General features: G+C 45.3%; 1 protein-coding gene and 1 long non-coding RNA gene across 10 annotated transcripts in view; one reads left to right on the forward strand and one right to left on the reverse strand.

Annotated features, from left to right (window-relative positions):
* Positions 1 to 17,991, forward strand: part of LOC108004152 (uncharacterized) — a 107,425-nt gene that overhangs the window by 86,850 nt on the left and 2,584 nt on the right. For all 9 annotated transcript variants that reach the window (XM_062078096.1, XM_062078095.1, XM_062078097.1 and 6 more), the window contains one exon: positions 16,241 to 16,393. In XM_062078096.1, the coding sequence (XP_061934080.1) occupies positions 16,241 to 16,393 (153 nt within the window). The remainder of the gene's footprint in view (positions 1 to 16,240; positions 16,394 to 17,991) is intronic.
* LOC133666541 (uncharacterized) overlaps positions 15,672 to 17,991 on the reverse strand; it is a 15,588-nt gene continuing 13,268 nt past the window's right edge. The window contains exon 2 of the long non-coding RNA XR_009830793.1: positions 15,672 to 15,918. This is a non-coding gene — a long non-coding RNA (uncharacterized LOC133666541). The remainder of the gene's footprint in view (positions 15,919 to 17,991) is intronic.

Raw genomic sequence — 17,991 nt, forward strand, 5'->3', positions numbered from 1 at the left:
GATTACACGAGAGAGGCCGATCGAAATGGAAGCGGCGCGCCTCTACCCGGAGCCTGGTTCACGGGGGTGGATGGGGAGGGAGAGAGGGGTTGGTGGCGAATTCGAAGCGACTGGGCTCGATGCGTGACACGGTAACGCAAACAGAAATCCGACACGGGGAGAGGGAGAGGGTGAGGGAGAGGGAGAGGTAGGGTTGGACAGACTGGGCCGGAAGCGGGGGAGGGGGAGGATGGGGGGGATGGGTTTATACCGTTCGTGTTGACTGTGGATCGTGTGCTCTCTACCCCCGTGGCCCCTGACTTCCCGTGTCACGAGGGTGGTACGAGGGTGGAAACGCGAGTTCGCCCCACAATGGAAGTCTTTTTTTCGCCGTGACGGGGGCGAGGGGAGGGGAGGGGAAGAAGAATTTTTGAGGGAGGGAGGATGGGAGGAGGAGCACGCGTCACTTTTGCTTTTGTTTTTATTTCCATTTTTTATTTTTCCCCAACGCGGGTCTCTTCCTCTGAATTTTCCGTTCTTTGTCCATTCCGGCTCAAGTTTCGAGTGTTTACCGGATCGTTTACGCGGCTTGGATTGGAGGAAGTATCGAAATTTGAATTTTATTTATTAGCCGGCAGTTTCTAATTACCGAGGGAGGGAGGATCGAAATTTGCGGATTTAATTTCGGGGAAAAAAAGGAAAACACAGCTCGGCGGCAGTGAAACGACCAGTTTGCGCTGTTACGAGTTAACTGAACTCTAATGAATTTTAAGCAGGAAATCTTACGACATCGGCTACCCACAATGGTAATGAGATAAAAATTTGTGGATTCTCTCCGGGAAACAACTCGGGTAGGGACTTCGAAGGTTTTTTTCCCCCTTTTCTTCAATCCATAATGGGTTATGGAACGCGTTATTCGCCGTATCCCGGTTTACTTTTGGAATTACGTTTGTAAAACGCGAACGGTGCCCCGAGGAAACACTTCCAAGCCGCAAATCACCTTAATTTCACCTGCAATCGTCAGGATCTCCGTTTCAAAATCATTTTACGTCTGCTGTTCCGAGAAGGACAGATTTCGAAACACCATTGCACAATATACTCGTAGCCGTAAGAACGCGTCCAAAGCAACTTAGTTAGCTTGGAAGACGAGCTAACTCGTCAAATTGTCAATTTCTTGTGACGATAATTTGCTTATTTCGTGCAAAAAAAAAGAATTCACAATTCGAGATATCAAATTCAAAAAAAAAAAAAAACAGGAAACACAGTTATAGTTCGATAAAGCCTAAAGAGAAATATCGAGGAGAGACACAACGGATTGAAGTATATATAAGTATTGCAAAATCAAAAGAGTATTTCTGGACAAGCAGGAAGCATCGATGGAAAAAAGAAATTGCGCGACTCGCGGCGTTTTCTCTTCTCTCGAACGGTTTCCTTGGTGCTCGTCCAACATCGCGAACCACCGTTCCCTTGCCAGAATTGGTTTAAGAGTTCGCGACCTTTTCCGCCACGGGATGACCCTGCTCGCGGATCGCTCGTTCGAGCAATCTTGCCTTTCTTCTTTGGCAAGATTGAAACCTCCCTCCACTCCTCTTTTAGCCGCCTCGAGCAACAAAATTGCGTTTGCCCTCGCGTCGATCGAGAATTAAATTCTGGAGATTAATCCCGACTTTCTCTCTCTCTCTCTTTTTTCCTCCTTTTTGTCCCTCTCTCGACTTCGAGAAATACCGGTAGGCGTCTGGCTTTCCCAGATTTTTCGAAGGTTCGAGAGGTTTGTGATTTGAGGCACGATTCAATTTTGAGCGGGGGGAGAAGCGATACGTTGTGGCAGGAGTTTACGTGAAATGCATGCTCGATTGTAAACCGTTGGCAATTGAATAAAGCTCGTTGAATTATGGATTTTTTTTAAATCGTTTTAGAATGTAGATTCATAAATGGATGGTAAACAATTTTCACCCAACAGATTTTTCAACGATACGTATTGCGTTTCACGGTTATACTGAAATCTCGTACGTTACACGTTATTTAGAGAGAGAGAGAGAGAGAGAAAAAAGATGAATATAGAAATATTCATTACACGAGATTGCTCATAAATATTAATAATTCAATGATATTTTTAATATTCTTCGACTCGCGGGAAAAAAAGAGTATATTTTTCGATGTCAATATTATTTCTACGTTTCACGATACTACGCGCAACGTCGCCTTGTTACGTACCCTTCAAAAACCTTCATGCAAAAAAAAAAAAGAAAAAAGAAAAAAAAGAAAAAAAAGAAAAATCTCTCAAAAGATTTTCAAAAGAATTCCATCCTAGAAATTCAACGGTCTCCTTTAATCGCCCCTTTCAACCGCGCTACGATTGCAACCGCGCCACCTATTTTCACGGAACATTTTCTCCGCGCCGCGAGTTCCTCCCGGCACGCCTTTCTTCGCGTTCGAGGAACTCCGTGCCACGAATTCCCTGCGTTCGAGTATAAAACATAAAGGTAAAAAAAGAAACGGGAAAGGGAAAGAAAAAGAAATTGGCCGACGAATGGGCGAGGAAGAGAGAAAGGCAACCCGTCGGCGAGACGGGTCTCTACCAGTCCCATGCGGGGAGAGTCGGCACGAAAACGCTACCGGGTTCCTCTCCAGGCCGGATTCGGTAGCACTCAACCACGAGAACGTACGCCTCTCCCCGTGCCCCGCCGGTGAGCGATTCCACATTTTTTTTCTCCAAGCACGGAGAGCCGTTTCGTTCGGCTCGGCCGCGCGCGGCTCTAGCGTGTATGCTTTTTAGCGTTGATCTTTACGGGACAGCCGTGCACTCCCTCCCTGCCGCGCCGCTCCCCTCCTCCAAGTTGCGGCTCTCTGCACGCGCTACCTCTTTCCTCGTCCTCGTTCGGTCGCTCTATCCTGCCTCTCGATACCCCTCTCTCTTTTCACCTATCGCTATATCCATCTCTGTCGCGCCCACGTCCGGTATAATGCGCGGCGGCGGTAAGCCGGCTGGCAGCTGCCTTCCGTGCAACCAACAAGCCCGGTCTGCCCCGTTCCACGACTCTCCATGCGTGGAATCTCCGGAGATTCCTCTTGCCCCCGCTCTCACCGCCACTCTCCTCGATCTCACCCTTACTCTTCCCACACCGTTGACTCCAACACCGAGAGCGCGATCGCCTGGTATAGGTGCCCTCCTCGTCCCACGCGCGTCGTCCCTTTCCGTCACTCTTCGGCTCGGCTCGTTCACTCGACAAGTCTCGCCGTATTTCGTGCTCCGTCCCGCTCTCTCGTTATACGCCCGTCCTTCTCCACCGTTGGCTTCCAGTCTGACGCAGACACTGTCTCTGTGTCGGCCCCGTTCCGCCGTTCGCTCCATCCTTGTTCGATCCGCGTGTTACGGGCAACCGCGACAGCCGGCTTCGACCCGTCGCTCACGATGGAACGGGACGCACGATGCGCGCGTACGATGGACAAGGATGGGGAACAAACGAACGGGTCGGGGAGTCGAAGAGGATGCCGAAGTTTTGTCCACGGACGGGGCAAAACTATTGTCCGAATCCCGTCCCGCTCCGGGCTCAGGGGTCCCGTTCGAAGCCGCGGCCGAGGGAACGAACGAACCAGGCCTTCCAGTCAGATATGAATCTTCGTGCCTGGAGGGCGGCCCGCGCTCGACGCTTAACAGCAGGGGGGCAAAGCAGGAAGACAGTGGGATGGGACGAGGGGCGAAGGGCGAGGACGCCGACGACGACAACGACGACGACGACTACGACGACGACGACGACGACGACGACGAAGGAGTCTGCGTAATAATTTATTCGGTTTAGCCTCGCTGTCGGGTCTCTCTTCGACGGCGGATCATTCGGCTTCTCTCTCTCTCTTTCTCTTTCTCTCTCTCCCCTTCACGACGTATACCGTCGTATCGTGGATCGTCAAGGACGTGCATGATGTACGACGTTACCGGCTGCCTCCGTTACGTTGCTCGGTTGCAACGCACGTGGGATGGTTTCTTTGACTTTTAATTTTTTTTTTCTTTTTATGCCTTCTCCTTTCTCGTTTTTCTTTTTCTGCTATGAAGCGGTAGACCAAGAATAGTCTGAATTTAGTTCCGAAAGTTGTACTTTACGGGATCGTAATTTATGTACACTGTGTTCTTCATCTAAACGTGAGAAATGAATTTCTTTAAAAAATAATATAGATAGAATAATAATTTGACATTAGTATTACATTTTTATTTTACAAAAATTATGTATTCTCATCTATATGATAAATCGTAAATTATCAAAAAGTCGTTCGCGATAATAGTTTTAACCACCAATGTCGAGTTTCGAATTATAACGAAAGATACGACACGAGCTTTTCTTAACCAAGCAAACCAATATTGTTCCAGATCGTTATCCCGCTACATCCCATACCAATACCGATAAACAACGTTCCACGCTCGATGCGTGGAGATCTTACCCAACCTATCGTCAAACTCTCCCTCCCCACCTACCTATTTTCCAAAGAGCAACAGGACGCCGAGTCTCGGACTCGGCCGAGCGCAACGGGCATAAATCTGGAAATCAATCCCGACCGCGCGACGGTGGAAGTGCCGTAAAACGTCCGGCGTGTCGATAATGAACGCGGACAGGCCGGAATACGTTTCCGCGGTATCTTGATAGCGCGGCTACGGACGTGTAGGGCGGGGCAGCGGCAGGCGGGCGGGCGGGAGTAGTGGGAGCAGCCGGAGGTTCCGGTTTTCCGGGATCGGCGTTGCAGACATGCCGGACGCGGCTTTTCGGATGATTGGGCCGGCCAGTGCGGCCGACACGATCGGTTTCCGGTCACGGGCCGTCGAATTCCAGGTCGCCGCCTCGCTCGTTGTGCGAGTCGACCGAAGCGGTTGGTCCCTTATCGATTCGCGCCTCGTCGTTAGCGATCCGTGTGCACGTGAGAGAGAGAGAGAAAGAGGGAGACAGAGAGCGAGCGAGAAGAGGGGAGGGGATAAAGAAGGAGAGTCGACGACTCGAACGGCCACGAAGGAGCGGCACGGCGAAGAGTGGGAAGAGAGAGAAGGAAAGAGTACGGCGGCTTTTTTTTACGAGCGGTTCGACGCCGTTTCGAGGATGGAAAAAGCCTTAGCGCGATTGTAACCGCGAGAAAGGGGGCGGGGAGTGGATCTCGGGTTTACGTGAAAGCGAGACCGAGTCGAGATGGGCTTTGGTGAACCTTTTGCGGGTTTGGCATGAAATCGTGGCTATGTTTCGAGGATATGTATTGAGGAGAGATTGATCGGTGATTGCAGTATAGTTGGGAATTGGTGGACTGGTCAAGGTCGTTCGAGGGATGACTCGTTAGGTTTTTTTCTCGTGGTTCGTAATGGGATATGTGTAAGTGAAGATATGCGATTGTGTAAAGGAAAAAGATGTTTGGAATTTCTGGAAATTCTTGCATCGGCATTGTTCTACTTAGATCTCTTTCAAGATTTCGAGGTGCATAGTTCCCTGTTCTTCCTCTAATTCCTTTCCAATTCATTCATATACGCGTATTTTATATTATCTTTATCGAAAAAAAGTCGTATACAACTTTGACCAAATTCTATTCACTCGTTTCTATTACCAAACGTCCGTTAAACTTACCAAACTCTCTTCTAATCAACCCATGCTTTCTCTCGACATTTACGCGTTTCAATACTTTATTATTTTAGTTTTTTTTTTTTTTTACTCTTTAACAACTCTCGTACACATCCTCGAACTTTTCCATCCCCAGAACCATTCGATTCCAATTCGTAGCGCTCCATTGTTACCGCGGCGCGAGATAAATCGTTAAAATGAATGAACCTGAGGGTTTTCGCCCACGCTTCATAACAGCCCGGAAGGGAGAGGTTGTCTGCGCCGTTCGGGGCTTCCTAAGTACCTAAAGCGAAGCGAAGGAGGAGGAGGTGTCGAGCGGGATGGCCTTGCTCCCGATAAAGCCGCGTGATTCGCGACTCGAGCGGAACCGAGGCGCAAAAAACCTTTGGGAATCGACGGTGAATCCAAGATTCGTAGGTGGCTCAATGATACGAATATCCTCATTCTATTTTTACCAATAATTGAATTTGAATATTACAAGCTGTGCGATATTAAGAAGATGAAACTTTTTTTTATTTCTCTTTAATAATTTCAATTTCTATTTTTAATATATGTATGATGATTGTATGATGATTGTATGATGGATGTGACATCAAAGCGTGTGATTTTTCTGTACTAACTAAGCAATAGTAGTAGCAACTTAGGAGAATAGGATGGTATATGATACGAATATTTTTTCGGTGAACGCATTAAATTAAGGGAAGATACGGAACAAAACTATTATTTTCAGAGCATCGATTTCAACATCTGTCATTGCTCGAAAGAACGAAAGTCAGAAACGAATTCGAGGACGCTTCGTTCATGTCCATCCAACATGAATCATCGCGACAGAATCTTCGAACAGATGATATTTTCGCGACAGCCTTGCGCTCCTAGATAATAAGCGTGAGTCATTACTTATTAATCATTAGAACAAAACCGATGAATCAATACTTTTTTCTATTCGCACCAATTATCCAGTTTCATATATTCCCTTTTCTTCGTTTTATTTTTTTTTTTCCCCCTAAGATTTTTCTTTAGAAGACTTTGGAAGGTGAAATTTCAAGCGGTAGGGGCGAGGGAGGGGAAGTGTCAAGTATTTAAGCATCTGGGAGGGGATCGATAATCGGGCGGAAAGGTAACGAAGCGCGTTCCGCTATAAATAAAACAGCAGTTCCTCCGTGAGATCGGCTGCGAAAAATGGTTGGAAAGTTGGGTCGAATTAGCGGACCGCCGTGCCAGAGACTGTAACGACTTCCTGGAAAAGTTGCGGGTCGCCTGGGGATTTTTAAGCGAGCCACGCGGTCCTGGATGAATAAGATGAGAAACCACGGCGAAAGTTGTGTGAGAAAGAGAGGCGCCCTTCGGTGTTTTAATTAGATCGATCGGGGCGATAATTTTTGAGGCGTTACAGTGTTCGTCGTAGGTCGAAGATGGATATTTTTACTTGGATAATGTTATAAAATATTTGAAATGGATGCATCGTACGCGTGAGAATGTTTATTTTCGTTCGATAAGAGAAGAGTCGAAAGTTTTCACTTCGTAATACGTAGTTTCTCAGAATGGTGCCAATAAAGAAATATCTTAGCCTTACCTTTTATCACAGTATTCGTTTACAGTTGATACCTCGAAAGGAATATACGCTTTATTTTGACTGGGTAAGATAAAATTTCTTCGGTTATCGGGTCTAATCTGCTTACGAGAATCGTTCCGAGATAGATCGGATGAAATTTTGTTTGTATTGGCCACTATTGGACCGTGAAAATTAATCTCCAATACATTTTGGTCGCTCCACTTTCGCGCGTACTTTTTTTTTTCAAAATTTCATACACGTCATTTCTCACCCAATTTTCCTAAATTTCCCCTCTCCCCATTTCATCATTATATTGATCACCATCATTAAACGAATTATTCGCTTCTTAAAGAATTATTAAATCGTTCGATTAAATAATATTAGTTCCCGATTTTGGATCGGTTTAGCTTGTAAATGATTGTAAAATTTCATACACGTCATTTCTCACCCAATTTTCCTAAATTTCCCCTCTCCCCATTTCATCATTATATTGATCACCATCATTAAACGAATTATTCGCTTCTTAAAGAATTATTAAATCGTTCGATTAAATAATATTAGTTCCCGATTTTGGATCGGTTTAGCTTGTAAATGATTGTACGTATAAATAATTCGATGCGAACGAATGGCATCCCCATCTTTCCAAAAGGAGGAGATATTGTTATACTCGAGCGGGCGAGAATTCCGAAGAATACGGTGTTCGACCAAAAAGCGTCTGATTAGCGAGAGGAGCAATTTTGCGAGTAACGCGGAGAGCGTTTCCTCGTAGCCGCTTTACGAGGAACATTCTTTGGAATTCCAGCGGTTCGTGAACACTCCCGCGTCCGAGGGGTCTGTAAATGCCACGAGGCTCGAGAGGAAAGTCGATACCACCACCTCGAACTTCCGCCGGTCAGCTCGTAAAAGAAACACTGCCGCGAGAAATAAGATCACCGGTTGCCGCCTGAAAAACCGTGCCCGCTTCGAGAGGATGGGAGCTCTCTCAACTCTGTGATGATCTTTTCGCATATTGTACACCTCGGAACGGTTTCGAACGGATCGATCAGATTTTTGCGAATCTTGAGCGATTATTGGTATTTTTTATAATAGGTAAGAAATAATAAGCTCTATCTCGTAGTAAAATTCATTTTTGGTAATTTGAATTTTGATCTAATTAGGATTAATTCAAGTTTGATTTCCGTAATAATTACTGGTAATTTTTAGAAATCTCCTTTTTGATTACTATTTCTAGAAATCTAATCGTTTATCATCACGAGTCACTCGTTTCATCCGCATCCCATATATTAAAGTTTTACGATGACACGTGACTTCACCTCATCCAACCTAAGCCAAGGTAGCTCGTAAAAATAAATGAGTCCGTTCCAACGAAATCGCATTACCAATTTACCCTACCGAGATCTCGCGTTCCCCACAATCCCTCAATCTCGGCATAGAAATCCACGTAAAAGCCAGACTAAACGTCGTCTCCGCGAATCCGGCGGAAAGAATCACAAGAGAAGTAATCGGCAGACGTTGGTGGGTTCCGAGGCAAAATCAACAAATATTCACGGTGTACGGGAGAGTATTGCGGGAGAAATGGTAGGTTTGGTCAAATAAACGAGAACGCGAAAGGAGTATCCACGGCTGAGAGACTCTTTGTTCCGTCACCGAAACCCAAACACTTTTTCAGACTACCCGGTTCTCGTCGTATGACCTCGTGGGTTGTTCCCTCCGCGCACCCTTCCCACATCTAGACAGCCTGTGGCCGTCTGGAAGCGTGTCAGTCACTCTCTCTCCTTCTCCGAACGCCGTGTAAATACGTCCATCTTTGTCCCGCGTTGTTCGTCGCACGGGTATCCTTGTTTCCGTGGCGGCATCCCGCGGCACTCAACGGGGGCCGGGTCGTTTATCTAAATGGCTACTGGGTGGCCTGGCTCGCAGCGTCCTGTCCCACCGGACGAAAACTAAGCCGAGTCGGGCAGAAGAAAGGATACGGGGTCCGAAAAACAAACGTCGATAGCGGGGGATCCGATAGATTGAGGCGTATACGGCGTTCCAACGTGGGCTTTCGGCCCTTTTGGGCCCGTTCCTTTCTTTTACTCTTTCTTAAAATCCTATAAAACCGAGGTGGGAAAAGTATAGGTATCGTGTATATGGCTATTCCCGGTGATGCTCGGAATCATCCTGATCGATCTGCATTTGTAGCACGCGATCGTACGTACGAAGCTATTAAATGTAACACGTATATATCTTACTTTATTATCTACCGTATCGAACAATAATTTTGCTCCTCTAAAGAAAGTTTCGCTTTAGCCAACGACTATTGTATAACGTGCCACCGATGGTTCACGTTGGCACGGAGCGCGTTAACCAGCATAAAGAAAAGAAGAGGACAGAGGGGAGGGGAGAAGCAGTTCCGAGTATACTCGCGGGCTCGTTCCTGACCGGCTCGGTCGTGTCGTTCCTTCACGTAATGGAAGTAATCCGACCTCGTTGAGAATATTTAACGGCCAGCCGCAATGATACCGTGCCACTTTCGCGCCGCTTCCTAGTATCGTTGTTATGCAACGGACACACCGCCACCTCAGGACTGTTTCAATGGTTACGGCCGCCCGTTAGAGATGCCGCCGCCTAGATCCGCTCGTCCAGAGATATTGCGTGCCAGGACAGCGCGTTACGCGCGTCCCGAGACTATTTTCAGAAAGCTTCCCGAACTTCTTGACGTCAACCGTCTCGCTTGCGTCATCGAGTGGTAGGCGAGTCTGCCGGATCGTTGCTTTGTCGGACGGATTTTTCAACTTACGCGCCGAGGTCCGATACTTTCGAGTTGTTTGGCTCGAGCTTTAAAGCCGACGCGAACGAATTTCGTCGAAAGCGTTGATCGAAAGCGAGTCGAGACAATAACAATTGCTAATAAAGATTCTCTATTCAGTAACGTTTGAATGTATGTACGTAGCCACCGCTCGGGATTCTTCGGAAGTGTTCGGCATCGATCGGAATTGCTCGTGGGGAGACGATCGTGTCACATTATACTCGAACTGCATCACTTTTTTAGACTCATCGCGAATCTACGTACAGCCTTCCAGAAAATGAGTTATGCTCTCTTATGCGTTAGGGGCTGTATATGTTTCGAAAATTTCGAATAAATGATACCCATCGTTTCCGTTTGTCGACGGAATAAGATTTATTAGAGACGCGTCAGCGTTCGTCATGTTCACGAGCATCGTTACACGCACATGCACGAACCTGCAAAAGCACTTGACGCCGATGCAACGCGCGTTACGTAATCCAAAGTTACCGAAACGACGATGCTATGTTAACGATACCTCCTATGCTAACTTTCTTGCCGGCGCTTCGTTAACCCTACTGGGTCTTCGGGGATCTCGACTGATCCCCACGCATTTCTGGCTTACTTACAACTTACTTTGCTCCCTTCAACTATTAATTGTTCCGGCAATTTGCAAATCGTTGCGCGACGTTAACGATCGTCCCTTGGTTAACTTTCTTCATTGCCCTATTGACGATTCTTCTTGAACGGAGCGTGTACGTAGTTTACGATACGTCAACTTTACCACTACAATTAATACTATCTCTTCAAATTAGTCTCTCGCGAGGATTTAAGATATATATATAGGATACTTTTATTACTACAGGCATTTAAACAAAGGGGAAAATTCATATACGAAAATATATCGGTCATGATTTATTTGTCAACTAAACGAGCAATTTAATTTTACATCAGGAGCCGCCTGTATGGTCGATCGCCAAGCTGCTCAGTTGGCTAGACAACAGGGAACGTTTGTCAAAATGTCATTTGCCTCGCAAGATCTCCCAACCAAACATTTTCGAGACTCGTATCTATTCGACGATCGCCTCGCTTTTTCACTGTACACGATTCGTTCAAAGTTCCACGCGATTCAAGCACCGTGTTATATGGGACAGGTACGGGTGTAATTCGATTTCGGTCGAATTCGAAACTCGTTCGGAGCCGGCCACCCGTTAGCCCATTCCTCGGGCGCCCACCCACGCGCGATTCACGCGTGTCTCGACGCCCTCGAGTCCCCGGTGAATTTTTTTAATCCGATTCCCGTCGCCGGCGTTTGCGTGGCGGCCAAGCGTTGTTTTCCACCCCCGCCTCCCCCGTGGCACGGTTTCCACCACCGTGACGATCGGTCGTTCGTTTAAAATGCAAACTCGCGGTCCGTGGGGTTTTAAAACACCCGCTATACCCGGATTTCGTTCCGCCGCAAACTTGGCTCGTGCTTCCTACGGATTTACGCCGCCACTGACGCGCTTCTATTCTCGAGCTGGTCGCCAGACATTTTCCGCCCCTTTCCGCCAAATTTTCTTACGGTTTATTCGCGTACAACGATGCAAGCGTTCGGAAGTGGAGGAGTTCGATCGAGGGGCCGGTTACGATGGAATCTGGATTGATTGGAATTTGATCTGGATCTCTGTGGCGATATATGCGATAGATCGGTATTTTTCATATATTTTTTAATCATTGTTGCACTCGAGGCATCTCATTAATATTTACTTTCTTCATAGGAAAAAATATACGTACATTCTACGTTATATATTCTACGTAATTTATTGTTAAAAAATTTCATATCGAATTGAAGTTACACCGTGTAAAAATTTTTCTTTATTTATCAAATAGATAGGGTAGATAAATAATGGATCGTAGATTAAATCGAATATATACGAAATGAAGCACAAAACGCGTACAGATAACCTAGATATTTTCAGAATTATTTTTCGACACTATCATTTTCGGGATCATTTGATGATTGTACATAACAATCGCGAGTTATATTCGCTATAAAAATATCGCTTTAATCTTAACATGGGTATAATGCGAAATCGAAGCCTGTCAAGCGTATCATTATGCGCAATTTCCAATATTCTTTAAAAGGACGCGATATATGCAGATGTATATCTCGGGGAGAAAATTTTCGATCAGAATCTTATGTCTGGAGGATAAAAATAAAAATATTATTTTACATACCTAAGAAAACATAGAAAAATAGGGTTAACGTATATAGCGTTTTCTGTTACCGTGTTATGGTTATTAAAAATTTTTACCGGCCGTAATATTAAAATAGCGAATATCCATCTTTAACGCCGCGAGTAGACGTAAAAAAAATCGCAAGGCAAGCGGGGTTAATTAACCCTTTCGCCTACCGCTTGCTTCGAAACGATCTTCGTATACTTATCTGCTACGAGTGATTATAGCCGTTTACCATAAAGAGATTTCCATATATTACGGTTCGCGATGGTTCTCATTGCTACAGAAAGTTGCGCAAAAAGTGGTAATATATATCGTTATTAGATATTAAAAAAAGAGAGAAAGGAAAATATCGTTAGAAATGTTCCATTTCGTCGATAGGCGAACATTTTAGAGATTATGTTGTTGCGTACGAACCGTTCTCTATAACAGAATATGTAAAATTATATCGCATCGAGTTTATATAATATTTAGATATTGCATTTTGTTGACAAAACGGAGAATATTTAATATATCTATAGTTAGGTTTTTTTCTCTTTTTATTTTACGAATTCGATTTATTTGTTCGGTAAATTATTTCTCGAATTGTTTTTCTAGATACTTATAAGAAATTTATCGAAATAACGCAGTCTAATAACGCAGTCGTGGATGAAACGAATCTTTATTTAGGTTTCGATATACAGGCAAATATAAATTGACTCGAAACATTCGCAGTCTCCTTATTATTATTTTTGTAAAACACGATAAAGTACGAATGTGATTAATTTTTATTATAAAAAATTATACGACCAATTTTATACAGCAATAAGTATTTTATGCAACGTATCGCAAGGGGTTGAATTACGTAATTGCAAACCGTCTCGTTCGTTCGAGTCTCCTAACTTCGTAGTCGCAATATCGCTACGATATCCGAGCGAGATAGAAGGAGAACCGTAAAAGTTGCAACATTTAACACTGGTTTATGCGATATTTAGCGAGATTTCGGTTTCTCGTCGAGATCACCCCTTCGATACCCGCGATATAATATTCTTTTCGCGACTTTCCTCTCCCCTTCAAGCCGAAATATCCTCATCAACCATCATCTTTTCTTTCCTTCCTTTATTTCTCCGCGTGAGTGAGAAGTCTCCTAAGTCTCCTAAGAGCCTTAGAAAATACATCGACGATGGGATCTTGTCCGACTTACTTCTATTCTCCTTCTTCTCTCTTTTTTTTTTCACGAACGATTCTTATAAAATAAGAAGGAAAGAAAGTGAAAAATCAAATTCCATCGTTTCACGAAACTCGTCCGCGGCGCAACAGAAATTCTCTTCCGAAAGAAGATCCAAGAGCCGATGCCAAGAAATCCGTTGCTTGTAAATATCTCCCCCACCCCGTGCTGCGGAGGGATCGGCTAACGGAAAACAAAAGCGCGTGCACCTTTGTATTAAACATTGAAACGAGTTCTCAGAAGTCTCCTCCGTATACTGGCATACATATTCAGTATTGACACATTTCCAGACAGCATATCATGGCCCGTGGAGGCACGCGGCCAGGCCGTGGACTCTCCTCCCCGTCGCGCACTGCCAATACGCACACTGCGTGAAACGGCCATCCACGGAATGTGCCGAAAGTCATCCCCCCCCCCCTCTCTCTTCCTCTCGAGCCACTTGGGTGTTCAACCCTCTCTCCGTAAGTTTACATAAGCGGACGACACAAGCGCGTACACCACCCCCCCTCTCAAGTAGGTTAATCTCCGCCCGTTTTCGATCGAAGGCTATATCCGCGGAAGCGGAGGGGGGAAGGGGAAGGAGGAGAAGTGGACGGCGTCTGACCCCCGGGTGGATCATGGACGATTATCGGGGAAAGTGGATGGATCGAGATCTCGCGGTCGTCCGACGATTCACGTTACGTGCCGTGAAATTTCTCCACCTCGCCAGCAATTTGGGATACCCTTCGGTTTTTGGGGAGGGGATATATTAATTGGATATTAAGCGTGGAAATTGTAGGATTGAGTATTTCGTTTTGTTTTATCCACTTGTTTAGTTTTCGTTAAGGGACGGAGATATTTCGACGTAAGGGATGAATCGAATTTTAACGAAGGATTTTAAAGGATTCGATGGAATGTATGTAATTTTGTGGGAATTGTTATGCGTTTTACTGGAGAAACGAGACATTCGTGTAGATGTTTGGAGATATAGGTGTGAATCAACATGGCTTTTTTTGTTTTATTATTTATTACTGATCAACTCCCTCGTGAATATTGTTATAATAAGCAGGCACGACCGTTTTTCGTGGCTTAGAAGCGTTTAAAACAGAGATGCGAGTTTCTTTTTCCCGAGAAGAATTTCCTCTGTAAAGAATTTAATTTTTTCACGCGAATTCTTCGTACAACCCTTCGGTACGAGGAACTTTTTAAATTCCAATCCCGTTCCAATACGGTTAAATAAAATCTCTCTCATACGTGTATCCAATTGCCTTGGCAATTTTAATTCTAACTCGAACAATTTACAAATTCTCCACTCCTTCGATCGAAAAATATGCATATATATATATATATTTTTTTCTCTCTCTCCCGTTCTCGCGACACCGTCCGCGACGAGAAAGAAACGTGTTTATTTTCAGAGCGAGAGCCGCTCAGCCAGCGCGAAATATTTCAGTATTATAATTTCCCGATAAAATCGGGACCCGCCGCGTCGAATCGAAGCCCCGTCTGCTCCGTTTTAATCCGTTACCGTTCGGTCGGCTCGTTTAAAATTGAATGATCGCGCCGTCCCGATATTTGCGAAAGCATCGATTTCCGTTCGGCGAGGCCGAGGAGGCGCGCGGGATCGTCGCCACGATTACGTCCAATTACGGTGGCGGAAGGCGGCGGTAGCGCGGGAATAAGGGGGGAGGAGGGAGGGAGAGAGAGAGAGGGAGGAAGGGGGAGGGGACGGGTCGTGGTCGTTCGATCGGGCGCACCGCGTGTTATCTTAAGGCGGCGGTCACCTAGATATCGGCATTGTTATCCCGCCTGACCGCAGCCACTTAACCGAGTCGTAAACCCCCCCCCCTCCTCCTCCTCCTGCCCCCTTCCTCCTCCTCCTCCCTCCTCCCACTCACCACGAGTTCAACTTTATCCTTCAACAGGTGTTTAGGGAAATACAATAATGTCGCGCATGCGCCCGCAACTTCTTAAGGTCGGAAAGTTCGTCCGAACAATCTGACCGCGGCCAAGCCCGCGCGAACCGTCGTCACGCCATCCGCGTACCGTGAGTTAATCGAGTTTCTGGACTAGTTGGAATTTTTTCTTTTTTTTTCCTCCCCTCCCATACCTCGCGACACCTCGACGAGGCGAAAGAATCGCTCGCGGAATGGTATCCTTTTTTCCTTTTTTCCGTGAGTTGAGAGATGTGTATTCGTCGAGGATATTTCGTCGGATTGCGAATAATTTTTAGAGCTTGTAAATAAATTGTATCGTTCGTTTATTTATCTATTTTGTTTTTTTTGTTTACGAAGGTGTTGAAATAATTGTTGAATCTCTACGGAGGGGAATATTTAGGAGAGTAGAAAAATTCGTTTAATCGCTTTTTTAAGTCACTTTGCCTTTAATGTTTTTAATAGGTTTATTCAAAAAATAGAAATTAACAATTTTAAATGGAATAGATTATAGTTCTATAGAGATCTGTATTATCGATGATAAATAGAGAGTGTACAGGGTTTCCTAGCTTACCGACTACAGTAAACCGCGAGCATCCGTCGGTAACGGAATTGTAGAGATCTGGTGTGCATCTGATACGAAGGTAGAAACCTTCTTGTTCGCAGTGCAGTTGCATCCATCGGTTCAGATGGCACTGAAACATAAAATGCAACTGTAGATTTTGCTAAATTGGATTAAATTTCGAAAAATATGAGGTGTGCGAGTTTAAATTTACCTAAGATAGACGTTGCGATAATCGCTAACTAACTAAACAATCGAATGAAATCTACAATCGTGTTTTTTAATTGAAAAAAATAATAAAATTTAATAGATTCTTTCAAGAAGATATATTCGATCCATTCTAATAAATCCCCTAGAACTGTTCGTCTTCTTCTTCTTTTTTTTTTTTTTTTTATCTACTTTAACTATTTAAAAGTTAGATTGAATTTTTAACTATGTCACACGTTCCTTTCCAGACGTTAAACGGCGCCGAGGGTACCGTTCCACCCGGAAGAGTGTATAAGAAAGTCGCGATCGTGGAGAACTTCTTCGACATTATTCATGCTGTCCATGTTGACCTTGAGGGTCGTCCAGGGAAGCATGCCGGTCAAAAGAGAACGTACAGAACGGTAAGTTTCAAACAGAAGTATCTATTACTTTCCCATATACACACACTCGACGATAGTTTATAAAAACTATCCAATGTATCCAGCTTTAAAATTCCATAAAATCAAAGATTTTATTTTATTAGATGGTCAGACTGACTAAGATGGTCAAGTATCGAGGAATACTTTCGAAAAAACGAATCGAGTTTACTTCGCTTAATCTCATCTCTATTACTACCCCTCGAATCATCTCTCCTCCTCCTCCTCCTCCCTGGGTGAGCGATTGAGAAAAAAGGAAAAACAGCCAACCTATATCCTCGAAAGAAGAAACAATTTTTCCATCCAACTATCCTCCGGCGATTTGAATTCAATCGGCGGATCTCTCCCCGGAGGAGGAGATATAAATCGATGACCCCGAATCCGTTCGGGATCGTGCGAGCCGAATTCTTGCATGGCCGACCGCGACACGCGATATTTACCGTTCCCGGGGGAGAAGGCATCGAGGCATCCAAGCGTCGAACACTCGATACCACACGTCATCTCACGTGTTCCGCCGCGCGTTTGCGTAAACCTCTCTCCGGGGTATCATATCTGTTCCGTGACACCGTCCTACGCGACCCGATCGGTGCGCGCTCTCCTCTCTCTCCCCCCACCCTTCCGCTCCCCCACTCCATATCCCCATTCGAGTCGCGTCGCCGTCCTCTTTCTCTCTCTCGGCCGTCCGTCCGCGATCTGCTTGCGATTCAAAACCTCAGGATACTTGTTGCATTGCCTGCTTACTGGTGGTGCACCCACACGCGGACCTGCGCCCGCGCGTACACGCACGCACGCGTCGACCTTTATTGCGCGTAGCCCGACTTACCTTCGATTTTTTTTTCTTTTTTTCTTTCTTTTTTTTTAAGGAATTAAATTATCCAATAATTTTAATACTCGTGCTACATGGAAAAAATTCGATCAAACGTTATTAATATTATTCGGAAAAACGTTATTAATTGGGATTATTCCTTTTAAGAATTTGGAATACGCGTAAAGTTTTCATCGTGGTAGAAATCCACGTTCGAAAGAAAGCGAAGCTATCGTCGATTCTTTTTCTTTTCCTCGTGAAGCCTCGAGTAAATCTTATCGGATTAACTTCTCCATACACAAACACGCGGACCATCGACCATCATCGGTGCCTTTCCCAGCCTCCCATCCTTGATTAAGTTATGCCTCGCCTCCTCAGAGAGAAACGTTTCCTATTAAGGAGGAGAAGGAGGAGGAGGAGGCAGCGAACATCATCTCCCTCTAGCTAAATATGCCTCTCGCGAAGACATCAAAGTTCCGTTACTGGCCCATGAATTTTCCCCAGTGGGCGTCGTGAAACTGGCTCCTCCACGTGACGGCTCGCGCGGAACCGAAAGGGGTCAATCACGAGTGCCGCCTTTCTAATCCTCGGTCGAAAATACCTGTGTCGAGGGAGGCGAAATAACTGCGGGGACGCGTTCCTCGTGCCGATTTAAATGGAATTCGAGCCACACATTTCGAGAGGATTGGAATACTTGGAAGAATAGAAATCCAGAGTTGTCCCTCGATCGGCATCGAATCATTGAGCGTCCAAGCAAAGGAAAGAAGTCTCGTCTTGC

Source organism: Apis cerana, linkage group LG8 (genome assembly GCF_029169275.1).
Source record: "Apis cerana isolate GH-2021 linkage group LG8, AcerK_1.0, whole genome shotgun sequence".
NCBI lineage: Eukaryota > Metazoa > Arthropoda > Insecta > Hymenoptera > Apidae > Apis > Apis cerana.